General features: G+C 43.5%; 1 protein-coding gene across 4 annotated transcripts; it reads left to right on the top strand.

The window, feature by feature from the left end:
- The first annotated feature begins 587 nt into the window (after positions 1 to 587).
- Positions 588 to 27039, top strand: COQ7 (coenzyme Q7, hydroxylase). 4 transcript variants are annotated; one of them, XM_080677304.1, is made up of 7 exons: positions 588 to 733; positions 5127 to 5305; positions 7059 to 7173; positions 7877 to 8016; positions 10994 to 11062; positions 11652 to 11730; positions 26801 to 27039. In XM_080677304.1, the coding sequence occupies exons 1-6, from the start codon at positions 631 to 633 to the stop codon at positions 11727 to 11729; spliced, it is 684 nt and encodes a 227-aa protein (XP_080533430.1). In that variant the 5' UTR covers positions 588 to 630; the 3' UTR covers position 11730; positions 26801 to 27039. The 4 variants fall into 4 exon arrangements, with proteins under 4 accessions (XP_080533430.1, XP_080533429.1, XP_080533432.1 ...); XM_080677303.1 differs by having other exon boundaries at positions 26764 to 27038; XM_080677306.1 differs by lacking the exon at positions 26801 to 27039 and adding an exon at positions 20676 to 20805.
- Positions 27040 to 27677: the final 638 nt, after the last annotated feature.

The following is a 27677-nucleotide window of genomic DNA, read 5'->3' as shown; positions in this document are numbered from 1 at the left end:
TCTTTTTCCATGTTGGTGAAGCACAAAGTACAATGGCTATGCCAATAAATTAATTCACTCATAGTCCTCTTTCCCAGGAATTTAGTTGAGAAATCTTTACCCTGTCAGAGATGGGAATGGGATTGGGGGTGAAAAAGGTGAAGGGATTTATAAATACTATTATAGTTACATAATAGGGGGATATAAAGTACAACATAGAGAATACAGTCAATATTGTAATAACTATATATGGTATCAGATGGGTACTAGATTTATCAAGGTGATCACTTCAGAAGTCAAATATCTAATCACGGGGTTTTACACCTGAAATTAATATAATATTGTACTCAACTGTAATTTAAAAATTAAAAAATATGTAATTTTAAAAATCTTTACCCTGTCAGATCTTTGGACGAGCAATTTAGCATTCTCACCTCCATGGCAACCCAAGGTTCCTTCGCCACCCCCCCCCTCCCCCAAGTGATTGATATCGACTGCATCCAATAGAATATTTTCATTTGAGATTTCTAACCAATCGAATGGAAGCAGGGGCCTTGGGGCGTTACCACCGATGTAGATACGGGCAGCGTCTTCCCTACGTCGGTCTTGCGTCATCAGTCTGCGCCAAGGGCACGTTGGCCCGCTTCGCTCATGGGAGTAGTTGCTTTGTTGTCGCCGACAATGAGCTGCGCCCCGTTGATGGCGTCTGGCTCCCTGTGGCAGCTGTACTTCGGTGCCCCGCGACCCCTCTCAGGTAAAGTGGGAGCGCGGCCGCGGCCCCGCGCTAGGCGGGAAGCCCAGGAATTTTCGCCTGGGGTTTGGACCGGCGAGGTCACGGGGGAGACGTTTACAGTAACGTCACAGGACTGCGACGGAGCGCGACTACAAGACTTGAAACACGGGGTCCTGCCGACTAGGGGGCCCTGTTGTGCGCCGCAGGAATGCGGGCTTGGTTTTCCGCGAGGACTCTCTGGGGCGGCCTCTAAGGGTTGTCGCGTTGGGGAATTGCACACCTGTGCCGGCAAGTCACTGCAGGTGTCGGAGTTCCCGGCCGAGGACACTTGAGGGTTTTGAAAGTTCAGTGCCCCATGGGTGTCCTCGTTGCCTTCGCTCAGGGCCTTGTCAGGCAGAGTGTCGTCACGCGACCGGCATCTGCTTCCCCCATCCCCACCCCCGAGCTTGTTAGAAATGCAGATTCTCAGGTCCCTCCACTGACCTACTGGGTGCTTTACCAGTCTGTAGTATTTTAACATGCTCTTGGAATGAACTGTATACATTAGAAAGTTTGAGAAGCACCAGGGTAGTTGAAGGAGCATAGAATTTGGAGTAGGGAGATTTGGGTTTGGGTCCTTTTCTTGGTTCATCTGAGCTGCCTCAGAAAATTGTGAGGCCGCTTTCTGCAAGTGAAGTTGTTCGTGTACCACCTTCAGGATTTTGCCTGATAGCAATACTGTTGAGTGATCACGGCCAAATGACCACTGGAGTCCAAGCCAGTTGAAATTTAGGGAGCCTTTATTAGCCCGCTGGGGACTGCTCAGCCTTCCTCCACGCAGGGAGTCCAGAGAGCAGCCCCCATCTCAGGTGCAAGGTAGCTTTTAAGCACTAAAACCACATCCTTATTGGCAGGCTAAGTGGAACAATGGCAACCTCAAACAAAGCAGTTTTCTCAGCTATATCAGCATACTGTAAAGGTATTAAACCCACATCCTAGGCACTCCGGCTAGCAATATCCTGTTCAGCTAAGCTACTGGCATCCTGTTCTGCAAGGTGCAGCTGGGTTTTATGGTCAGGGCAGTCATAGGGAAGTGCAGTTAAAATTTTTCCACTCTCTAACAATACCACTTGTACTTTTGATAATTAAATATATTTTATAACCGTATTCCATTTTTAAATTAAATAAATTCAGGGAAACTAAATCCTTATGATAAACAGAAGACCCAAATTGCCTGCCCCAAATCAAGTAATCATCAAGTAATCAATACCCTGAAACCAAAAAGTTATTAAATGTATTAGGTACTGTGGCCTACTAAGGCCTAAGCCCAAGACCATCTTTTATCCTGGTAAAATAGGGAGATTAGCCTTAGCCGGTTTTGCTCAGTGGGTAGAGCATCAGCTTGCAGACCAAAGGGTCCTGGGTTCAATTCTGGTCAAGGACATGTACCTCCGTTGCATGAGGTAACCAATCGATGTGTTTCTCTCACATCGATATTTCTCTGTCTTTTCAACTCTCTCTAAAAATCAATGAAAAAATATCCCCAGGTGAGGATTTAAAAATTTGTTTTAGAAGGGAGATTACCAAGTGTTAGGATTTGTCAGCTGTAAACAGACCATTGTCCTTGATTAAATCAAAAGGACTGGAAGAGAATTTAAAAGAGAATAATAACTCTTACCACATGGGCAATATCTAATGTACGATCATAAGCCATGTAAGATCTTTCCATATACCACTTAAAATCTGCTGGGTAACATTATTGGTATATGTTTCACACTTTGGAAAACACAAATATAAAAATGATGCATTTGAGAGCTTCTACCACTGGCCCTCAAGTTTGTTTTTTTAAAGTGTGTGACAGTGCAGGCAAAACTCATAGGATTGTTGAACATGAATTGTAACACTTCTTTGTTGAGCCAATGGGCATAACAGAGTAAGAATCTTTTTTCATTTATAAAGTTACCTTGCTTCCTATATCTCATTTTATCTTCATGGTAACTCAGTAAGAAAGGTTTTGTTATTTTATGTTTCCCTTAAAAGGGGAATAACCTGATTATTACCAATTTGTATGTAAGAAATGGCAATTCTGATTTGTCCAAAGTTAGTGTTTGAGACAAAACTTATTTTCTGGCCCTAGCTCTGTGCCTTTTCTAAGGTCCTTTCATGCTTATTAAAGTCACCTTGCAGAGATTGTGAAAAGATAGAAATGGCAAATGTTATGATACTCAATTCTCCACGTTACCTCTCACCCCAGATCATTTATTAGGTGTCTGAATCTGGAAAAGTGGTACAGGCCTAGGGAACAATCTAGTATGTTTTAATCTACATATAATCCTACCCAGAAAAAGTCAGCTGTGTGTTAGAATTCATCCTATGAACTTTTTAAAAAGTGTGTTGGCTTTTTTTTTTAAATGAGTTGTCTGTAAAGTTCTTTCCCATTGACACGTTTTGGGGGGGAGTAAAAAAGAAAGAACAAGCAAACAAGATTAATTTGAGAAGTAGAGCCAGCTCATCATTTTCAGTGTCAATTCCTGGATCAATTTTTTGCCCCATCCTATATAATAAAGAGTTAATATGCTAATTAGACCAGACAGCAGAATGACCTTCCGGAAGGACCAGTGGGCAGGGCTGTAGGGCTGTGAGGCAGCCGCGGCTGCAAGGGCTGAGCCCCTTGCACGAATTTCGTGCATCGGGCCTCTAGTCTTTCTATAAGAAGGTCAGATTGATGAGAGCACCAGTCTTTGGACTAGAAGGCAGAAACTTGCAAGAGGCTACCTTGACTTTATCAAATGTCTCAAATTGTTCTCCACATAAAAATATGGCCACAGTTAACACTGACCCATTGTCAGAAGGCACAGAACTGAGTAGTACATTATACTTGGCAGAATTTAGAGTGCAGGAATTGGAGTCTAGTTTCTTGAGTTAAATATGCTCAGTGAGGTGGAGCAGGTTGTGCAGTAGAGTAGACCAAAGCGGGGTCACCATGCTTCAGACCTCCATGCTCACCCACACTCTTGTGTTTAGTGAGGCATTTTTAACTCCACCTGGCCAAAAAGTTCAAATGCAGAATAGTTGACCCTAAATCCCACGAGGCCTATCCCATCACCTTATGTCCAAAGCACTCAAGCTTTTTAATGAAAAAACTACAGATGTAGCCCAAATGGAAATTCCACACATTTTCTGGGTGTTGAAGTTAGACTAAATGAAAAATATCTGTTAAAGACAGAAAGACATGGTTGTCATACATAAGGCTTGGAACACATCTCAAGGTGATACCAATGCAGGTTAAAGTTCACTTTACAAACTAAATATTTTCTCTGGGTCTCCATTTCCATATCTGCAAAATGGACTGAAGACAACTTACATACTTAAACACATTACAAAACTCTTCTCTCAGGGGAAAAACCTTTTGAGATGCCGCCATATGAGGCCCAGAATACAAATCCAGTTGTCACTATTAGCAAATTTTTAAACTTTTTTTTTTCTAAATATATTTTATTGATATTTTACAGAGAGGAAGGAAGAGGGATAGAGAGCTAGAAACATCGATGAGAGAGAAACATCGATCAGCCGCCTCCTGCACACCTCCCACTGGGGATGTGCCTGCAACTAATGTACATGCCCTTGACTGGAATCGAACCAGGGACCCCTCAGTCCGCAGGCCGACGCTCTATCCACTGAGCCAAACCGGTTTTGGCGCTATTAGCAAATTTTTAAAGACAATATCTAATCTGTCCTGAAGAATTTACATTTTGAAGGCAAGAATAATTCAGTTGAATTGGATCTGTACCATAATGAGATGAAACCTAAGTTCTAAAGCTTATTTCTCAAAATCAGATGCTCATGGATATGGGTATTTTAAGAGAATTTAAATCTATGGTTCTCAACCTTAGCTGCATAGAAGATTCGTATACAGAGCTTTTTTAAAATATCAGTGTCCCCTTCCAGTAGTCAATTGGGGAGGAGCATTCATGGTTTTGAAAGCTCCCTAGAAGGTTCTGTGTAGCCAGGGTTGGGAACGAAGTGGGCCCTGAGGGGTGAGTGAACTAGAGCGGTGGTCACCAACCTTTTAGACCTCACGGACTACCAGTGGTCCGCGGACTACCGGTTGGCGACCACTGAACTAGAGAACCATGCCTATCTAGAGCCAGCTGCCACATTAACTGCCTTAAGAGAAGTTAGACTCAGCATTTCCATATCTTCATACACTTAAACCAGAAATCAGATGTTTAGCTGAAGTCTTTTGTTTTAAGTGTAGGTAACAGTCACTTCTTTTAAAAAGCAGTACTGCAGGATAAACAATACACTTAAGGGCATGTCAACTTAGGGGAACTCATTTGTTACCTTTGTTCTAAGGTACTGCTTCCTTCTGTCTGTAAAAAGAAACATCTCAATTTTACTTGAGAGTAATGAAGAATAAACACTTGCATTGCAGCTTATGGAAGAAGAATCAGTGTCAGATTTTGCAGTTCAAGAATGACTTTAGACAATATCAATCGGGCAGCTGTGGATCGAATTATCCGTGTGGATCATGCAGGTGAATATGGAGCAAACCGCATCTATGCAGGGCAGATGGCCGTCCTGGGTCGCACAAGTGTCGGGCCAATCATTCAGGTGGGCGCTGCTTTATATCTCTCAGCCTGGTCTACTGAACAGAGCTTACTGGGGTGGGTACCCAAAGGCCTTCAAGTAATGAATCATATTAGGTCATGTATTCTTAGGGGATGTACTCTTTGTCCCCAAATGAATAAAAATTGGATATTGGGGAGAGAAGAGTGAAAAGGATATTATTCTTTCTACGTATAGAGCACAGATGGACATCCTATATAATAAAAGCCTAATATTGCTGAGTGTCTAACCGTTTGTTCGACTGTTCGACCAGTCACTATGATGCGCACTGACCACCAGGGGGCAGACGCTCCGACTGGTAGGTTAGCTTGCTGCTGGGGTCTGGCCGATCGGTACTGGGCGAGATGGACCAGACACGCCCTGGATGAATCTGCACTGGGCCTCTAGCTTAGTACATAAACAGATAATATGGTATATCTGTAGTAGTAAATTTTTTATAGTGGTGGTTGGTGATAATGAAAAAGGGGTCGAGCCCTAGCCGGTTTGGCTTAATGGATAGAGCATTGGCCTGCAGACTGAAGGGTCTCGGGGTTTTTTTTTGTGTTGTTTTTTTGATATATTTTATTGATTTTTTACAGAGAGGAAGGGAGAGGGATAGAGAGTTAGAAACATCGATGAGAGAGAAACATCGATCAGCTGCCTCCTGCACACCCTCTATTGGGGATGTGCCCACAACCAAGGTACATGCCCTTGACCGGAATCGAACCTGGGACCCTTAGAGTCCGTAGGCCGATGCTCTATTCACTGAGCCAAACCGGTCAGGGCAAGGGGATCTCGGGTTTGATTCCCGTCAAGGGCACATGCCCAGATTGTGGGCTCAATCTCTAGTAGGGGGTGTGCAGGAGGCAGCTGATCAATGATTCTCTCTCATCATTGATGTTTCTATCTCTCCCTCTCTCTTCCTCTCTGAAATCAATAAAAAAATATTTTCTATAAAAAGAAGAAAGAAAAAGGGGTTGAGAAACAGCTTTAGGCAAAAGTACCAGTTGCTGAGAGGTTGCACTCCTGCCCGTATTGGAGAGCTGCGGAGATATTTTATACCGAGAAGCAGAAGGAGAGACCTGGGCTTTGTACTCACACAGACCCAGCTTCACATTTCAACTCTCCCACCTGCTACTGTGTGACCTTGGGGAAGTCACATAACCTATAGGTCTTCATTTCCATATCTGCAAAATGGGCTGATAACACCTACCTTATTGGGTTTTGGTGAGGAATAAATGGCTGGTATGGAGCAGCTTGATACCATGCCTGGCATGTAACAGACACTCAGCGTAAGTTAAATTGCCTTTTCTGAGTCCTCAGGCAAGTTACTTAACCTCTCTGTGCCTCACTTTTCTCATCTGTGTAATGGGAATAATAATGGTTTGTCCTTCACAAAGCGGTTGTGCAGCTTAAATGAGTTGCCTACATTAAACTATTTGACAGTGCCTGGCAGTTAGGAAGTGCTGTGTGTTAGCTGTTATTATCATCCACCCTTTCTTCTCTGATGTATGTGATACTTTTATGCTAGCAATCTGGAAGGAAATTATGTGATACCTAATATTCTGCCCTCCTAATTTTAAATGAGCTAAACATCTCATTTCTTATGAGTATGGCTCCTCATCCTTTAATAGGTACTTTGTGGGTCTGAGGGCTTCTGCCAGAATCATGGTTCATGGATAGAGCATGTAACTTCCTTGGGATACAGCGGTGGCCTGTATGGAATGCCTACATGTTTTTATTGTTATGTTTCTTACAGAAAATGTGGGATCAAGAAAAGGACCACTTGAAAAAGTTCAATGAACTGATGGTTGCATTCAGGGTCCGGCCGACGATTCTGATGCCCTTTTGGAATGTGGTGGGGTTTGCGCTAGGTGCGTATCTATCCAGAAGAGCTTATGGGAGCTGGAAGGTCTGGGATGAACATATCCTTTAAGTGCCACTTCACAATTCTTGCTGTGTCCTTCTACGGCCTTTTTTTTTTTACTTAATTTTTTTCCAAATTGGCTGGCTTTTTTTTTTTTTGCTTAAATTTATTTAAGATAAAATCTTAAAATCAGTAGTTTCATAAATAAAAGATACAGTAAAAATAGGTACAACACGGGGGGAAACAAAGCTAGACTAATTCAATTGTAGCCAGATAATGTTTCCTGACAAAGTTGCTCACTCTTAAAAAGGGAGAAAAGTAAATGGTATAGGAGAATGAAAGAGATACCCCAAATGATGACTTTCTCCTTGCCATAATCGGTTAGGGAGATCATTGAAAAGAGAATAGCCTTCTTATTGCATTAGTCAAGGTTTAACACTGTGACCTGGTACCACCTAAAACAGTGGTTTTCAATGGGGTCAAATTGCTCTTGAGGACACTTGGCAACATCTAAAGACATTTTTGGTGTCATATCTGGGAATGCTACCAGCATCTTGTGGGTAGAGGCCAGGGGTGGTGCTAAACATACTACGATGCATGGGACAGCCCTCACAACAAGGGATTGATTATCCAGCCCCAAAGTTTGTAGTGCTCTCCTTTAACAGAGGTGTCAGTCCCATCCTTTACTGCTCTGGATTTGACAATTTCAGGCGCAGGAACTGCCCTGCTTGGGAGGGAAGGAGCGATGGCCTGCACTGTGGCCGTGGAAGAGTCCATAGCACATCACTACAACAACCAGATCAGGACATTGATGGAGGAGGATCCTGAAAAATATGAGGAGCTTCTTCAGGTATTTGACTACACTCTGAAAGGGGCTGATAAAGGGGGAAAGGGGCAGACATGCAATTTAGTAAGAAGAAAAAAAATAGAATATTGGGAAATTTTGGAACCTTAGAAATCTAGGTCAGCACCTCATTTTAATGGCAAGCAAACTAAGGTACTGAGAGCTGAAGCTGTGTGCCCTGGTCACATGCTTGGGCAGACAACAGAACCCTATGTCTTCTGAGCCCGGACCTGTATTCTCTCCATTTCTGGATTATTGGTAGATCCTGAGCAAATGCTGTTAGCACAAACCCTCTAGATTAAATGACCTAAAAGATACCCTCAGATTGTAAAAAACAAATAAATAATCAATTCTTTAAAATTTTTACAAAAAAATAAAATAGAGGAGAAAATAAGATGGCGGCATAGGTAAACACCTAAACTGCTGCCCACACAAAACAATTTCAAAACTACAACTAAAAGACAAAACGGACATCATCCGGAACCATAGGAAAGCAGGCTGAGTGGAAATTCTACAACTAGAAGAAAAGAGAAAAGCACACGGAGACTCAGAGGAGCTGCAAAAGGCTGAAGTACGGAGACGCACGCGCGGAGAGGACAGGCGGCTGAGTGCTTGGCTGGCTTTCTCAAGCGGGAGGGAGGCGGAAGCTTCCGACTGCACTGAACTCCAGTTCCGGGCGATAATCTGGGAACCCAGACTCATTTGGGGAGAAACTGGACTGTCTGGCAGCAGGTGAAACTCGAGGGTGGCTTTCTCTCAGAGGTGCTTGCAGCGATTACTGAGGGACACTGAGACCCAGGGGCCTCATAGGGCAGGGCTGACGGGAAGCCAAGGCTGTCTGCTCTGCCCTGAAACTCCGCCCCATCCAAGCTGAGCACAGAGGCTTTTGCAGTTTTGCAAGTCTTGTCTCATAAGAGTGTCTCCAGCACAGAAGTTCTCCCTGTGTAGACACAGCTGATCCTCACAGCCAATTGGCCTGGAGGTCAATTCCTCCCAGTGATACCAACAACAATCAAGACTTAACTACAACAAGGCTGTGCACACAGTCTACAAAGGGGTGCACCAAGAGTGTCCACCTCAGGTAACTGGGGAGGCTGAGCCACTGGGCCCTATAGGACACCTAGCACACAAAGGTACTCTACCAACTCAGGGAAGCAGCGAAAATGTGGAGACAAAGAAACATCACAAATGAAAGAAATGGAGGAAAGCAAATGATTGGATATAGAGTTCAAAACCACGGTTATAAGGTTTTTCAAGAATTTCCTAGAAAAGGCCAATAAATTTAGCGAGACCCTTGAGGATATGAAAAAGGACCAACTAGAAATTAAACATACACTGACTGAAATAAAAAATATTATACAGAGACCTGATTGCAGACTAGAGGACCGCAAGAATCAAGTCAAAGATTTGAAATACAAAGAAGCAAAAAACACTCAACCGGAAAAGGAAAAAGAATCCAAAAATTTGAAGATAGTGTAAGGAGCCTCTCGGACAACTTCAAGCGTACCAACATCAGAATTATGGGGGTGCCAGAAGAAAAGAGCAAGATACTGAAAACCAATTTGAAGAAATAATGACCGAAAACTTCCCCCACCTGGTGAAAGAAATAGACTTACAAGTCCCGGAAGCGCACAGAACCCCAAACAAAAGGAATCCAAAGAGGACCACACCAAGACACATCATAATTAAAATTCCAAGAGCAAAAGACAAAGAATCTTAAAAGCAGCAAGAGAAAAAGTTAATTACCTACAAGGGAGCACCCATACGATTGTCAGCTGATTTCTCAACAGAAACTATGCAGGCCAGATGGGAGTGGCAAGAAATATTCAAAGTGATGAATAGCAAGAACCTACAACCAAGATTACTCTACCCAGCAAAGCTATCATTCAGAATTGAAGGGCAGATAAAGAGCTTCACAGATAAGAAAAAGCTAAAGGAGTTCATCACCACCAAACCAGTAATATATGAAATGCTGAAAGGTATTCTTTAAGAGGAGGAAGAAGAAGAAAAAGGTAAAGATAAAAATTATGAACAACAAATACATATCTATCAACAAGTGAATCTAAAAATCAAGTGAATTAAAAATCTGATGAACAGAATAAACTGGTGAATATAGTAGAATCAGGGGCATAGAAAGGGAGTGGACTGACAATTCTCAGGGGGAAAGAGGTGTGGGGGGTGTGGGAAGAGACTGGACAAAAATCGGACACCTATGGATGAGGACAGTGTGGGGGAGGTAAGGGCAGAGGGTGGGGTAGGGACCGAGTGGAAGGGAGCTATGGGGGGAAAAAAGAGGAACAATTGTAGTAATCTGAACAATAAAGATTTATTAAAATTAAGAAAATAAACTGTAAATAACCAAAAAATAATAATAAAATAAAATAAAAAAATAAAAAATACTCTCAGATAATTTCCCACAGCATGTAAGGGAGCAGATACAGGTCTGGCTTTTTAAATTTATTTATTTATTTTTTAATATTTTTATTGATTTCAGAGAGGAAGGGAGAGGGAGATAGAAACATTAATGATGAGAGAGAATCATTGATAGCTGCCTCCTGCATGTCCCCTACTGGGGATTGAGCCTGCAACTCAGGCATGTACCCTTGACCAGAATCGAACCTGGGACCCTTCAGTCCATGGGCCAACACTCTATCCACTGAGCCAAACCAACTAGGGCAGGCCTGGCTTTTTATAAGCCTAAACCGGGTTGGTAAACTATGGCCTGTGACTGACCACCTGTTTCTGTAAATAAAGTTTTGTTGGAACACAGCTGTACCCACTTGTTCAAATGTCCATGGCTGCTGTCCCCTCTACAATGGCAGAGTTGAGTAGATATGGTAGGGACCATACAAAGCTTAAAGGATTGCTTCTGTCTCTTTATAGGAAAGTTTACCTACCCCTATCTTAGATAATAATACGAGTTTTTAGTCTCACCCGGAGAGTTGGAATGCTGACTTGCTTTTATTTCTTTTTATTTAACCAGGTGATAAAGAAATTTAGAGATGAAGAGCTTGAGCACCATGACATAGGCCTTGAACATGATGCAGAACTGGTGAGGACCTACCTTTACTGTTGCTTGTGGTGCTTTGGTTACCTTATTTGGAAGGCTGAGGGGTGGGAAGGTGTCTGTTCCCACAAAAATAGATTTCAAAGTGACTGCCAAAGAAAAAAAAACAATACACTGCTTTGACAAAGAGCAAGCTCCCAATTGGGAAACTTCTTGCTTCCTCATTTTCCCTGGCAGCTCCTTTTCCCTTTCCAGTGAGAAACCAGATGACTCAATGCTTTGGCAGTAGCAGAGGCATTCTAATCTTTTGAATAGTTCACCCCCCCCCCCCCAAATTAAAACGAATTATCTCTTAGATCTTCTTTCTTATCCAGAGAAGTCTCAGTCCTGCCAGGCAGATCTCACAAGTAAAAGTGAACATAGCCCGGCCGGCGTGACGCAGTGGTTGAACATTGACCTGTAAACCAGGAGGTCACAGTTTGATTCCCGGTCAGGGCACATGCCTGGGTTGTGGACTCAGTCCCCAGGTGGGGCGTGCAGGAGGCACTTCCTCTCTGAAATCGATTAAAAAATATATATTTTTAAAAAGTGAACATAGAATGTGTTTCTTTTGTTTGCTTATTGTCTTTAACAGGCTCCAGCATATGCCGTTTTGAAGAAGGTTATCCAGGCTGGATGCAGCGCAGCGATATATTTATCAGAAAGATTTTAAGGTATGTCCACTTTTCCCTGCCTATAAAAGATTATAGTAATTTAACAAGTGATGTTGGCAGAACAGGAAATGTACAGTTATTGTTACTGAGCAAGAGCTTACTGTCCCACATGCATGGGAGCCAATACTATGACGTCATCTTTTGAGAAAAGAAAAGGCTTTAATTGTGAGGTCCACTGGCAGTGAGACTGGAGGCTCGGCTCAAATCTGTCTCCCTGATGAGGGTTTTGGGCTACAGTTAAAGGAAGGAGCAGGGGAATTTTTGCATATTTATAGAATTACATTGATTCAACATAATAAGAGCCTAGTATGCAGGTGCTTGGGAATCACAGCTTTTCATGCATTGAATGTTTGAATTTGGAGGTAGGGGTTTGTAGTCCACAGTGGATTTTGACCCGGTGACTTTGAAAAGTTATTTTAGGGTAATTTTTTTCTCTAATGTGTTGTCCTACTATTCCAGTACATGGTCTGTAGTCTTATTCTGCTAACTCTGAAAAACAAGTTAGTATTTCATTAGGAACAGAACAAGGCCAGTTTATGCTAGTTTTGCAGTTACAGTATTGTTATGTGAGTTTTATTAAACTGCAAGAGGTGTTGTTTTTTTTAATAAAACTCTCCAGTGGTGATTTTTGTGTATGCCGTAAGGCTGACAGTTCAGGTGCATTCAAATTTCAGCAAACAAAGCTGGTCAGTGTTTGGTCCATAGCTAATTTTTTCCTAAAATATCAAGAATACATCATTAAGAAAGTAATAGGAATCTACAGGAAAAATTGGAGTTTATTGGTAACAAAAGGAAATTGAAAACACAAGGGTATTTAAGTTTGACACAAAGCAAGACTGTCAAGTTCATCAGGTAAGTGGAAGACTCATAGTTTCTATTTTGAATTGTGGATTGAAGGCGGGTTATTTCTACTGGAGAATATACTAAATTGTGGATTATTTGCGAATTTGCGTTATAGTAATTTTCTTTAGGGCTGTTACCAAAAAACGGACCAAAACGGACTAAACTTTTCATACTGTGTCTTTTGTGATTTGCACATTTTTAAGTAATTTATGAAAAACCTAGATCAGTGATTCTCCTCTCTAGCTGTAATTAGAATGTCCTGAGGAGCTTTTTCCAGATGGTAAACAAAAAATTCAGGATTAGAGAGGGGCCCAGGATCAGAATGGTTTCCAAAGCTCCTAGGTGATTCTAATGTGAGTCAGGACTAGGGACTCCTGGCCTAGACTCTTAAGCTTCTTGTGGTGAAGAATTACAGCATTAAGGCTTAATGCTGGGTTTAAACCCTTTCTGGGTTTAATCAGCACTGCCTGATGGGGCATGACTTGCCTCCAGGGGGTCCAGTTTTGAAGAATAGTGGACACTGGGATAGTTGGGTTTAGTCAACTTCTCTTTTCCTAAAGCAAGAGTGAGTTTAATTTATGTGATAAGTAAATCAGTCTTATGATGATAATTGCAATAAGTTAAACATGGGAGAGAAAGGTCAAAGATAATTTAGATCCCCAACTCTTCAGTGCTAGGTTACAGACACCTGCAGTGTAGTTTAGTGTAGTTGTTTAACAACTAAAAAGCCAAGTTTCTACACAGGGACTGCTTCATGCCTACATTGTTTTATAAATGTTCCTTTTATGTCTTTCCTATATAAGACAAAGAGGGCAAATAATCTTTTCCAGTTCCTAACACATTGTAGGTGCCCATTTAAAGGAAGGAAGACAGGAAGGAATGAAGGAGAAGGAAAAAGGAAAAGAGGAGAAAGGAGTAGGTGAGGGAAGGGGCAAGATGTTATTAAGGCCCAGCCAGTGTTGCTCAGTGAGTGAGCTCAGTCAGGGCACATGCCCAGGTTGCAGGCAGCTATGGATCATTCTCTCATCATTGATGTTTCCATCTCCCTCTCCCTTCCTCTCTGAATTCAATAAAAATAAACATTAAAAAAAAAAGATCTTAAGCAGTTGTAAAACTGCTATGAAAATGGCCTCTTAGGCTGTTCCCCCTCTCCTTTGGATCTCGCTGCTGGTGGTATTTGTTCTTTGATCTTTGAAATGCTGGTAGTATTTGTTGCCCTCATGTCAAAGCTAATTTTGTAAGTATTGCAGTCAGGAATCTTAGGCATATGAAGGCACTTTGCACAATCCTTATTAAAAGCCCAGATTTGTTGCTGTTTGTTTAGCATCCCCTTCAGAATTGATGGCTGATGTTTTATGCTTGAGAGCTTCCAAAACAAGACCAGAGAGATTTTATGGATCTCCCTTTGGTTGTTTATTTCATTACAGCTTGTCCTCATGTATTAACAAGGTAATCTTGTCTTTCCCTTACTTTACTGCTCTGACCTTTCAGGGGAAATGTGATTTTAAAATTGGACATCATCCAAAGGATGCCAGCATGACAAAGGATGTTATTCTTGCAAGCAGTATTGTTCCAAAGTTGTGATCTGCGCTATCATTCTTTGCATATGTGATTTCCTCTCAACTCAAAGTGTGGTCCAAGACCAACAGCAGTGCTATCAACTGTGAGCATGTTCGAAATGCAGAACTCTGGGCTCCTCCCCAGACCTACTCAATCAGAATATGCATTTTAATAATATGCACTCCAAACCCAGTGGTGGTTTTAAAGTATGTCCACAAATTCCTCAATACTCCTCTGCTCAGTGGAACCTAATTCCCCTTGCCTTGAGATGAGCTGTCCTCAGTGACTTGTTTCTAGCAAACAGAATATAGTGGAAATGATGAAGTATGACTTCAGGGCTGGTAGGTCATAAAAGACACTGCAGCGTCTACTTTTCTCTCCAGGATCACTCACTCTGGGGGAAACCAGAGGCCATGTGATGAGGACACTCAGGCAGTTACTCTGTGGAGAGGGCCACATGTCCAAGAACTGAGACCCTCTGCCTACAGCCATATTTGTGCAATATCTTGGAAGTGAACCCATCAGCCCCAGTCAAGCCTTCAGATGACTGCAGCCAATATCTTGACTGCAACCTCATGAGAGACCCAGAGCCAGAATCACCCAGTTAAGTCAGTTTTGAATTCCTGACTCAGCAACCATGTTAGATAATAACTGTTTGTTTTCAGCTGCAGAGTTCTGGGCTGATTTGCTAAACAATAGATAACCAATATGTAACATTTGCAGGTGATTTGGAAGCGTAATAAAGTTTGAGAAGCACTGAACTAGACCATGAACTGGAAGGCAGAGAGTGCCTTTCCATGTTTTCAGAACTTAGCCCAGTGTCTGACGCTCAGTGAATCTTTCTTAGACTAAATACAAAGTTAAATTGCTTCTGTTTTTTTTTATTGATTTTAGAGAGGAAGGGAGGGAGAAACATCAGTTTGTTTTTCACTTATTTATTCATTCATTGGTTGGTTCTTTGTATGTGCCCTGACCAGAGATCGAACCCATAACCTTGGTGTATGGGGACGACGTTCTAAGCTGAGCTACCGGACCAGGGCTAAATTGCCCTATTTTAAAAGATTAAAACTTTTTTTGTAATAATGCATGTGTGCAAATGGTAAAATACTCCCCATGTGCAATGACAGGTAAATCTCCATGTAGATTGCTTGTTGGCAGGAAACTGACTGCTTGCCTTACTTTGTAGTTAACTATTAGCAATCTGCCACATAGGACAGCACATTTTTTTCTTTCTTTTTTCCCTTCCAAAAGTAATGCTTGCCTCAAAATCAAACAATATAAACTACATATAACTAAAAAATAAAGCACCCCTTCCAAACTTATTCCCTGGAAGTAACCACTATTGATACTTCATTGTGTGCCTTTCCAGATGAAAAACCCCAACATGACCTTTTATCCATACATGTACATGTTTGGGTTTGTATAGTTCCTCAAATGGAGTGATACTGTGCATCTAGATCTGCAACTTGCCTTGTTCTTTCAGTGACCTATGTGGCCATCTTTCCAAGTCAGTATGTATAGATCTCCCTCATTCTTTTAATTGGTTGCAGTAATTTTCTTCCCTTTTACAGCTGAGCCACTGCGGCATCGTGCCAGCTCCTTACCTGCTCAGACTATGTACTGTTTTAACTGCTTTACCCCTGAACTCTCAGGACCACCCTATGGGACACGTACTCTCCTGGTCCCCCTATTTACAGAGTCTGCTAGGTGCTGAAGAGCTTGCACTTAACCAGGAAGCTATCCAGCCTCTTCCTGTTCCCTCTCTTACCCTATCGGTGGACCTTGTGGTTATTAAAAACAGACTTTGGGGACCTCTAATGCTTCAAGGGGACCACATTTGAACATAGCTTCTATGAAATTTCAGGAGGAGGGACCCCTCGGAGTTCTTAATCCTTTTGGAGATCCCATACCTCCTTGAGAATATGATAAAATCTCTGGACCCCCACCCAGACTCCTAAAGGTCCTCCTTAAGACCCTGGGATCAAAGTGATTTGTGGAGAAGAAAACATGACCTTTCCCAACAGGAGGGGAACAAAAGAAACCTTTTCTCAAAACCACCTTTTTTGGCTCTGCCAGAGCACAAAGCACTTTTCTTTTGAATATGTTTTCAAATGTTTAAAAAGCCCCTCTTGCCTTTGGGACGTACTTCCTTCCACTCCTGCCTCCTGAAATGGCAGCCCTGCAGGACTGTGACTCAACAGGAGGGGCCCTTTGATCCTTGTTCAAGAAGAAAGATCTGCTGCTGGGCACGCCAAGGGCAAGGAAGGTCGGCTTCTCAGCGCCCGCCTGTGGCCACCAGAGGGTGCCCTTGTCCCTGATTTCCGAGTCCAGCAGCCCCTAACAGCTCTGTCATTTCCAGAATGTCAAAGGGATAATCCCTGGAGAGCATAGACAGGCAATTGCTACGTGTGGTGATATTCTGGCCCCAATAATCCCACCTTCTGATTTTTGCCATTAGATGAGAGTGGACTGTCACATTTGCACACTGCAAGATACAGAGGACTTGCTCAGCTGGCTATTCTACTCTGTGCTGGGCAACTAACTTGAAAGTCCTTATCAGGGAGGAGGCATTTTCCTTTTCAGAAAAGGGAGAGAGGAAAACACAGGGGAGGTCAATTAGTCTCTGTCTGGAGGGTACCACATGTGGAGAAACCCGCATAGTGTCCAAGGGGCTGCACTGAATGAGTATTCATTTTTTGGCATTGCTCCCTGGACCCACTTTGCTCACCCCCACCTTCCTGCAATCTGCATGCTCTGCCCTCCTATTGATTAAGGCTGTTTGCCCTTTCAAACCCCCTATCAGGTGAAATCCTCCCGTACTCTCTCTCCTATCCCTGCATATTCTAGCTTCCTGTGTTGGTATTGCATTCTATAATTGTATGGTTGTTACCTGCTTTCCTACCATTTCTCCAGCCTGGCAGCAAGCTTCTCAAGGGCAAGGGCTGTCACCAGTTCCTGGAGCTTAGCAGGCCCTCAGCCAACATTTAATAAACGAATCTAAGCTAAAAACAAATCACGTGGGTTCATGGGATGGAACAAAATTAATTGAAACAAGTAATGACAATCACCTGATCTTAATATGAGCTCACCTAGAAACTTCTGGGTCAGAGTATGATGTGGGGAAGGAGGCTCAGACTTCTGGGTGTCCACCAGTCCTCTTGTCCATCTGTACTCCAAACCCGGCGGAAGCCTGACAAACATTTCACCCGCCACAGTGTCTCAACTCCTCCCTCAGAATGCTTTTTATTTATAGCTGCTGTGTGTGTTTTTTGAGAATTTCTCTTCATGATACTTTTTGTTCCTTTTTAAAAAATCTCAATTGTATTTCCAGTTATACAGAATTTCCTAATGTTTAATTTTGGAATTCTTAATTAGGCATGCAAATCAAACTAAACTCTTGAGATTAAAAAAATTGACTGATGCTCCTGCTTCCCCCAGTCCTACTGAAGCAGGTGCTGCAGAGCTGGCCTAAGGGATGGATATAGTTTAAAAGCTCACACAAGGACTTGATGTGCACCCTGGTTAAGAATCGGTGGTTTAATTCCACAAGGGCTTTATTTTAAATCTGCCCCCAAATTGATGCTTTTCCCTGAGGGCTGATTCAAGATTTACATTCTGTCCCACTTTTCCACTAAGATGTAACTTGCTGTTCCGATTTTCTCCAGTCCACTTGGTGCCGTGACAGCCGGAAATATGTTCCAGATCAAGTTGTCTTCTTCAGGTGTAAACAATGGTGATAGCAATGCTCCCCATTCCACGGGGGGTGGGAAGGGTGCCTTTGTGTGGTATTTTCCATGCCTAGTTTCCAGGCGGCTTTATTGAAACAATAAAAAATTGCATGGAGATGCCACCTGTTGCATTCACTTGCTGATGCTCTTTGTATGTGTTTAAGACAGCATGGACATTAAAAGATTAATTATCTCAGTTATTTATTTGACTGCTTCAAGGGACCATATTCTAAGTGCTGTATAAGAAAAAAATTTTAGAATATGAAATTCTCTCATATCATTTAGAAGAGTCACAAAACATTTCACATTTCTTCTAATAAGAAGAATGAAAAATTCAGAGGTCATTTTCTTCAGGTATGGCTTGACCTAGGAGCTCAAATCAAACACTTGGCTTCTCTTTCTCCTCTTTCTGCTTTTCATAATGTTGAAATTGTGCTCACAATGGCTCCCAGTGGTCCTCCTCATATATGGCAGCAGAATTGCTGCAGCCCCTTCATCACCTCTTAATACTCCTCCAGCCACATAAAGAAGGGTCTCTTCCTCTAGCTTCTACAGAAGCGAGAGAAAACTTTGCTTTCCCAGAACCCACAACAATGCCCCTCCCCCACCCCAGTCTCATTTTTCTCCAATCAGGTCGCATTTTTCTCCCTCGACCAATCACTGTGGCCTGGGGAATTGTGATGCTCTCATTGGCCAGGCCTGGTCACATGGTTGCTCCTGAACCCAGTGGAGTGGGAACAACTCCACTCAAGCCAAATGGCCTAGAGTTGGGGTAGGGAAGGTTCCGACAAAGGAAGCCAGAGTCCCCTCACCAGGAGAAGAGAACAGACATTGGGAAGGTAAAAAGGCCTGATGTCTCCTGAGCCCAGGAAGTCATGGTGGAGACAGAACTTGAGTGGATATAAATGGGGCAGTGGGTTCAGGATGGACTGGGTTGGGGAGGATGTGATCAGGGGGGACATTACTATAGTGCTCCCCTTGATGGTGGGTGAGGACTCTTGTGACAGAGAGGCAGCCTGGCATAATGATCTAAAACACCTGGGTGTGAATTCTTGCTCTACCACTTATCAGATGTTACCTAACCTTTCAGTGCCTTAAAATTAAGGGTTTTTTTATCCACTTGTAAAATGGTTGCACCTGGGTTGTCATGGATGAACCTGAAAAACTATGCTAAGTGGAAGAAGCCAGTCACAAAGGACCACGTATTACATGATTCCACTTACATGAAATGTCCAGAACAGGTAAATCCATAAAGACAGAAAGTAGGTTAGTGGTTACCTAGGGCCGGGAGGAAATGGGGGTGTTGGAGGGTGATAGCTAAGGAGTTCAGGGTTTCTTTTCAGGATAATGTTCTAAATTTGACTGTGGTGATGGTTACAGGATGCTGTGCATATACTAAAAGCCATTGAAGTGCACACCTTAAATCAGTGACTTGTTTGGTATGTGAGTTATCCTATATAATAAAGAGCTAATATGCATATGGTCATAACACCCTCATGCCATCACACCATAACAGCTCAGACACTCAACACTGGGGAGAGAGGAATGGGAGCCAGCCAAGCTGAGGCCCGGGAGAGGGACAAGCCGCCCGCCCCATGGTCCCGGGTGCCTGCAGCTGCGGCCCAGGCAAAGCTGCCCCCTCATGGTCCCCTGCGGCTGCGGCCAGCCTGGGTCCTGGGTACCTGCGGCTGGTCAGAGGGAGGGAAGCCCGGGTCCCGGGTGCCTGCGACCGGCCAGAGGAGGGAATCCTGGGTCCCGGGTGCGGGGCAAGGCAGATGCAGTTGGGGTGATCAGGCTAGCAGGAGAGCAGTTAGGGGCGATCAGGCCAGTAGGGGAGCAATTAGGGGCGATCAGGCAAGCAGGCAGAGGGGTTAGGGGCAATCAGGCAGGCAGGCAGGCGAGTGGTTAGGAGCCAGTGGTCCCGGATTGTGAGAGGCAGTTGGACATCCCCTGAGGGGTCCCGGATTGGAGAGGGTGCAGACTGGGCTGAGGGACACACACCCCCATGCACGAATTTCGTGTACCTGGCCCGTAGTGTCTCAAAACTTGTAAAGGTAATACGTGTAGCGTTGGCCGGTATGGCTCAGTTGGTTGAGCATCATCCCGTGCATAGAGAGGTCCCAGTTCCATTCCTGGTCAAGGCACATGCCTGGATTGTGGCTCAATCCCCAGTAGGGGATGTGCAGGAGGCAGCTGACCAATGTTTCTCTCTTTAAGGTCAATAAAAAAAGCAATTTTTAAAGGTAATATGAGTCAAGTGCTTTGAACATGGCTGGCACATTCCCTCTGTCTGCCCCATCAGACCCGGAAGTCATAAAAGCTTCCAACTGTCTCAGGACCTTGGAGGCTTCACCACCCCTCAAGTTTAATTTCCCTTCATCCTGCCCTCACCTTTCTGAACAAGTCTCATCCATAAACTTCACTCAGTTCTCCCATTTGAGTGCCTCTCATTTCTGCCAAGACCCTGACTGCATAGAAAACACCTCTCCAGAAGAGCAGGACTTGTTGGCTAATCAGTCAGGTGCATTCATAAAATTGACTAGTGATGGTCAGTTTTCTGTGTCCACTTGACTGGATTATGGATACCAAACATTTTTCAGACATTATTTTGGCTGTTTCTGTGGAGGTGTTTTTGGTTGAGATTAACAGTTGAATTAGTAGACTGAGTAAGCAGATTGCCCTCCCTAATGTGAGTGGCCCTCATCTAATCAGTTGAAGGTCTGAATAGAATAAAAAGGCTGACCTTCCAAAAAATAAAGGGAATTCCTCCTGCCTGGCTGCGAAGCTGGGACATTGGTCCTTTTCTGCCTTCAGGCTTGAACTGAAACATTGGCTCTTCTTGGGTCTGGAGTCACTGGCTTTCAGATTGGAACTCCACCCACCGTCTGCTCTGCTGAGTCTCCAGCTTGCCCACGGATTGAGACTTGTCAGCCTCTGTAATCACGTGAGCCAATTCCTTTTATGTACAGTACCCCCAACCCCCATTGGTTCTGTTTTTCTCGAGAATCCTGACTAATACAGGACCTAGAGGAAACATGAGTCAGTGGTAAGTTTTAGGCTGAATAGGAAAATAATAAAAATATAGGACAGAAATAAGGAAATCATGTCAAGGGAAGTGACTAGTTTTGAAAGTTTTGTGTGTGTGTGTGTGTTTTTCATTCACAAAATTTATTTAGCATCTGCCCTATGCCAGATAAAGGGCCAGCCACTGGGGATTAAAAGATCTACCCAGCTGTGTAAACTAGAGGCCAAAATCCAGACTTCTGACTCTCTTCAGCCTCACCATCCACATCGAATTAATCTTAAAATCTATCATTTTTCCTCCTCAAACAGCTCTCAAATCCATTTCCTTGGCAGGTAGAGAGGGCTTTCATTGGAATCGCCATATCCCATCCCTTTAGATCCACAACATTTTGTACTAATTTCACTAGGATTCAGGAAGAGCCAGGAACCTGTTTGAGCTGTTTGAAGAGTTACTGTATGTGAAATTAAGAAATGGAAAGTCACTGGTATTGGTTAAAGTATATAGGCATAAAGTATATTTCCCATTCACTATTACTTAAGGTGATAAGGAAGGGTGCTGCTAACAATGTTAAGTGTTTATTAGGGGAAGAGATCGTGTCTGAAGAAGAATTACCTGAAGTTTTTCTATGAAATGCCATTAGTTAAAATGGACTAAAGTAGAGGAAAGATAGGAGGAGGAGAGGAGAAAAAGATACCCACGATGACAGCTAAGGCTGAGAGTCTGGCCTCCTGACTTTATCTCCATACTTTATCCCCATCTGAGGGAAGGGAACCTTAAGAAAGCCACAGCAAGAAGGGACAGCTTGGACCACTCCCACCTCCTTGGAGTCACATGGGACATCGTGCTTATCCATCCATTTCTGAGAGCCCAGGGGAGGCCCTCAGACTTCTCTCTCCACACTGCAGCTGGAGGTGCCCATGGGACTGTGTTTGGGTCAGTGATACATAAAGAAAAGCTCTTAGGTGGGATTTTCAGGGAAGGGTCAGACAACTGGAAGCTGCCTTTCTTGCCTTCTCCCAACTGTTCCATGCAGCCTGCGATATGGATATCATGGCCGGAACTCCAGCAGCCATTCTGAAAGTATACTACAGTTCAACATGCGCAAAATGACTTGTGTGCAGTATTTGCTGCAGCATTATTTATGATAGCAAACTATTGTAACTGACTTCAGTACCTGCCAGAAGGGGACCAGCTAAGCAACTCACAGTTCAGCCACAACAGGGATTACTCTGTAGCCATTAAGAAAAATGAGGTGTCTCTGTTGTGATATGGAAAAATCTCTGACACTGACTGTAGTGAGGGGTAAACCAGGACACAGAACTGTGTGTAGAGGTGTAGCTCAGATCCCAGCTAAGCCACTTCACTAGCCTGCGGACCTTGAGCTAGGCTTTCCTCTCTAGGTCAGGAGTCAGCAGACAGTTCTGGAGCCACATCCAGCTGTTGTAAGTCAAGTTTTATTGAAACTCACCCTTCATTTACATATTTTGGCTGCTTTCCTGCTTCATGCTACCTCCTAAAACTTGAATAGTTGCAACAGTATGCTTGTGGCCTGAAAAACCTAAAATATTTACTTACTGGCCCTTACAGAAAACATTTGCTGACCCCCTGATCTAGGCCTTATTCTCATCTTTAAAATGAGTTGCAAAACATGACTTGATTCATAGAGATTGTGGGAACACAGTTAATGTAAAAAGCTACTTAGCACTTACAGTAAACTCAATAATGTAGTAATGATTATGATTTTCTTATTGGTTTTATTCTGCTGTTCCAGTAGAAACTTTCCCTATAACTATTTAACCAATATAAGTTTTTTTGCTAATCCAGGTAGATTGCTTTATCAGGGGTCCTCAAACCACGGCCCGTGGGCCACATGCGGCCCACCGAGGACATTTATCCGGCCCGCCGGGTGCCGCTGCCTGTCCTGCTTAGCAGCCGACTCGTCCCGGGCCCGCAGTGTGCATAGGAATTTGTTCATAGTTGTTTTTTTTAAACTATAGTCCGGCCCTCCAACGGTCTGAGGGACAGTGAACTGGCCCCTGTTTAAAAAGTTTGAGGACCCCTGCTTAGATATTAAAGGGTAGCTTCCAAATCTAGTAAATGTGTGTGTTTGGGTAGGGGGCAGGTCAGGATGTTGGCATTGAGTTGAGGGGTGAGAAACCAATGGTTATTAAACCTCTACAGCAGGTCCTTGAATGGCATCATTTTGTTCAACATCATTTCGTTATAACATTGATAAGATGCTGTAGGAGCTTAACTCTTGTTTATATCAATTAGCCTATAGTAAAATTGGTTTCATTATATGTCACTTTGCTTAAAGTCACAGAACCTGTCTACGGCGTTAAGTGCCATGTGTGGGCTAGGTCTTTCCACGTGTTACGTGTTACTTCACGTAATCCATACTACTAGGAAACTTGAACATCAGACGGAAGGGATGAGTAGTTAATGACACTCAGTAAGTCTCTGAGCTGAGACTCAAACCCAGCACTGCTTAACTCCAAAGCACATTGCTCTTTCTGCTCTAGAAGCACCTGATTACTGAGCAGTGTCCACTACCAGCAAAGCCTTGGGCTGCTGCACACCTCCCCTGTGGTATGCCCAGGATGGTTCTGGTCTGTGCCTGTCGTCCGACTTAATAATCCTTGGCAATCAGTTTTCTTCTCAAGAGTGTCTGAGTTTGGGCAATAAATTCTATGGCCCCACTATAATGGACAAGGCTTTCAATGCCAGCTCAGTGAGGGCTGAGATCTTGTTTTGTTCACTGAGTATATTCCAAGCACCTAGAACAGTATGGCATGGAGTAGGTGTTCAGTAAGTATGAATTGAATCAATGAATGTTGAGTGAATTATCAGTAATCCACACAGGTACCTTTCAGGTGAACAAAAGCCACACAGTGGGATGAGGATGAGGATTGTTCTATTAAAGTAGCTCTGAACATATATGGATGCCTGGCTCTTGGTCCCTCCCTGTGGTTACAGCAAGCTGTGCCTAGTTTGAGTCTTGTGTTTTTACTCATGCAAATCAAACACCTGCTTCATTCTGGATAGTCCAGGTTGGTTATCGCAGGTGAAGAAGGAAGTAAGCATTGTTCAAGGCCTCCTGCAGGATGGGGTGTTTGGGGTGGATCCCTCATTCAGGGTCAGAAATAAAACACATCAAATCGAGCCCCCGATGGCTTTGTGAAAGAAAAGGGAGGTAAATTATGTGCTCAGCACAGTCCTGACGTAAAGGTGAGGCTGATAATATATCCCTTTTGTACACAGTGTGTGAAGGGCCACTTCCAGCCGCAGGAGAAAGCCTGACCTTTGGAGAGGCTATAAAAAGTCCCATCTTCATTCCCAGTGTGCCTTTAACAAAGGGGAAAAGTGAAGGGCTCCCATGTCCCAGTGAAAGGTACACACAGGCAACTCAGCATCCTGTCCAGCTGATGGTCAGATGCTGCTTAGATTCTGGGCAGCCTGATGTGGCTAGAGAACCCGGCAGTGTGGCAGTCAGCAGAGGGGCATCCTTTCACGCTGCCCTCTGGAGCCATCAGGATAGGAGCTGGGAGGCAGTTTGGGAAGACTACTCAAAAGCTTCAGGGTGAGGAGTCTGAGTTTAACTGGCAGTGCTGGCTTTTGGAGTCTTAGAAATCACATCTGCATTAGTGATGGGCTCAAGTGGTCCAATGAAGGGTGTCACATCCTCCAGTGAAAGTCTTCAAAGTTACAATTGACAAAGATATTACAAAGGATGAGAGTGGCAGGCTTCAGGGAATGTGGGTGACTTGTTCCTGTTCCCCATCATTTCCAGTGTGGAAATGAGATAGGGGAGGTTCCAAAGTCGGTAAGGATGGAAGGCACGCATTGACAAAGACTCCCTCCTATGAAATAATTTTTTCATTTTATTTATTCATTTATTTTTAAATCTTTATTGTTTAAAGTATTACATATGTGTGTTGTCCCCCACCATCGACCCCCTCTAATCCACCCATGCTCACCCCCGCCCCAGGCCCTTGCCACCCCATTGTCTGCCTCCACTGGTTATGCATATATGCATACAAGGTCTTTGGTTGATCCCCTCCCACCCACCAACTCTCCCCCCCACCCCCCAGCCCCTCACTCCGAGATTCTGCACTCTGTTTCATGCTTCCATGTCTCTGGAGCCACTCTGTTCATCAGTTTATTTTGTTAATTAGATTCCACATATGAGTGAGATCATGTGATACTTGTCTTTTTCTGACTGACTTTATTTTACTTAGCATGATACTCTCCAGGTGAAACCATATCTTAAACTCCCTAGACAACACAGCATTGTGCTGTCTCCCAGAAACTCCCTATACCTAGTAGATTTTTTTCCAGGGCTGGAACCCATCACTGTGTTTCTCTAGTTGAGCACTATAGGAAGGTGTTTCTTAGGACCATGTTGAAGGGAAATAGCCATCTTTAAATACTACTTGCACCCAGCAGGTGGGAACTGGGGTGGAGTGAGGGAACAAGAGCAGTTATACAGTTTCCATCTTATGCCCACCAAAAGGTTGTGCTCACAGACAAAAACAGTAGGTAGATGGATAGGTCCCCCACAATGTTTACATGGTGATATCTCTCTCTCCCCCCGCCCCTTTCTCTAGCTCCATTTTTGTTCCTACCTCTTCCTGCCACATACTATGATTGAATTCACATAAACTAGAAAGGATGGCTTCTCTATTTGACCCTAACAGGAAAACCATAAAAGGTCGAGATTTGGATGCTATGGATAGATTCAGATACCACCAAAAAGTGACCACTGTCCAAAACCAGGCATCCTTTCCAGGTGCCTGCTCATCATTAAATTAGTATGTTACCATATTCCTGACATCTTTTCTGAAAAATCCCTGCAGACTTACCCTGTCTCTGTTGAAATCAAAACAAACCCTTGTGTGAAACTCACCACACCTGTCTTCTTTACCAGCCTGTCCCTCCCATCTCCATGGAAATAATTTATTTCAGTAGAAGGATACCAAAAGTTAGGTCATGAGCTCAAGTGGAATTCAAAGCTGAATGTCTATGTATACCCAAATTCATATGTTGAAATCCAAACTCAAGGTGATGGTATTAGGAGATGGGGCCTTTGAGAGGTGATTAAGGCATGAGGGTGGGCCCTCACATATGAACTGTGTCCTTATAAAAGGGACCCCAGAGAGCTCCCTTGCCCCTCTGCCATGTGAGGACACAGTGAAAAGACAGCTGTCTCTGAACCAGGAAGTGGGCTCTCACCAGACACTGAATCTTCTGGTGTCTTGACCTTGCATTTTCTAGTTTCCAGAACTGTGAGAGAGAAATTTTTGTTGTTTACAAGTCACCCAGTCTATGATGCTCTGTTATAGCATCTCACACTGACTGAGAATGACAGCATTCAATTATGGAGGGCAGCTATTGCCACCACTTAAGAAGTGGGCTATGAGATGCTTTGGGAGTCTGAGGGAGGTATTCAGAAGGAAAGAAACCCTCTTTTCTCTCACTTCCAATCTCAGAGGAGAGACTCAAACCAACCTAAATATAGGCATGAGTGGAGCTCAAATGAAACCATCAGCAGTTTCTATCTCTAGTCTTGGTAGTCCTTTCCTCTCCAACAAGCCTTTCCCCTGTGTTGGCAAAGTTGCCTGCCAGCATCTCAGGGCTTACAGCCTAATGGAGCAGCAACTCTGATAGAAAAAGGACTTCTCTTTCTCAATTTCCCAGTGAAAATTGACTCTAGAGTAAATTGCAAATGGTCTCAAATTCTTTGCAGCTTCTTTAACCAAGAGGTGGAATTTATTGCACCATTTATTGCTGGATGATCTTATCTTTGTGTTGACGAATGGAATGTAGTAAAAGCGACAGTATATGAGTTCCAAGCCTAAGTCTCAATGTGCTTTTCAGTCTTTGCTCTGGATTTCTTTGAATGCTGCTCCCACAGCAATAAGCCTGGAATAGCCTACCAGAGGATGAAAATTACACGGGTCAGAAGCATGCTGTTTCACATGTCCTTAGACAAGCCAGTCTACCAACCACTGGACACTGAGAAGGCCATCCTGACCGTTCAGCTCCAGGCAAGCCACCGAGAGACCACTGCAATCAACTGAGCTGGCCTGGGCAGAAGAACCTGCCTACCCACAGCATTGTGAAAAATAATAAATGTTTGTTATTTAAGCCTTAATGGTTTGGGATGTTTGTTATGTAGCAAAAGCTAACTAAAACTTATGGATCAACTTGGGTCACCTTTTCACTCTGAATCACATAGTGAGCAAGGGAATACTGTACTCTCAACAGACTGGCCTAGGTCATGTGTCTGTTCCTCGAGCTGGGGGTTGTGACCAGTGACATCCAAATCAAACAAACAGAGAGCTGAGGGAGGGGAAGTTGCCAAGAAAAATCAAGCTGTTACCACCAGGTGGATACCAAGAAAGCAGAAACAAGAGATAGCTACTAGAACGATCTAACCCATACTGGTAATCTAGGGAGCTTGCATTAATGGCCTCAATTCTAGTTCTCATTTGCAGCATAGCCCTAAGGACAACACTGCCTCTTTGACATTCAATTCAAGGAGCTGTCATGGTAAGGGCATTGGGGTGGAAGTCCAGTGGAATTGAGTTTAATTGTTGGTTTTATCTGCTCTTGGCTGGATGGTCTTGTACATGTTTTGTAATCCCTTTGAATTTTAGTTTCCTTATCTGTAAAGTAGGAGATGACATTAATACCCACCTGTTATATACAAGTTGGCTATGAGCATTAGTGATTACACATATGGAAAGTACAGTGCTTGACACATAGCAGGGGCGCAGGAACAGTTGTGG

Source organism: Plecotus auritus (genome assembly GCF_963455305.1).
Source record: "Plecotus auritus genome assembly, chromosome: 7".
NCBI lineage: Eukaryota > Metazoa > Chordata > Mammalia > Chiroptera > Vespertilionidae > Plecotus > Plecotus auritus.
This window is presented reverse-complemented; position numbering and strand designations above follow the sequence as displayed.

Excerpts from the sequence above, each read along its gene's own strand:
- COQ7 (XM_080677304.1), top strand. The coding sequence starts at position 631 with ATGGGAGTAGTTGCTTTGTTGTCGCCGACAATGAGCTGCGCCCCGTTG. Across the intron at positions 8,017-10,993 it reads AATATGAGGAGCTTCTTCAG|GTGATAAAGAAATTTAGAGA; the intron begins GTATTTGACTAC and ends TTATTTAACCAG. Across the intron at positions 11,063-11,651 it reads TTGAACATGATGCAGAACTG|GCTCCAGCATATGCCGTTTT; the intron begins GTGAGGACCTAC and ends TGTCTTTAACAG.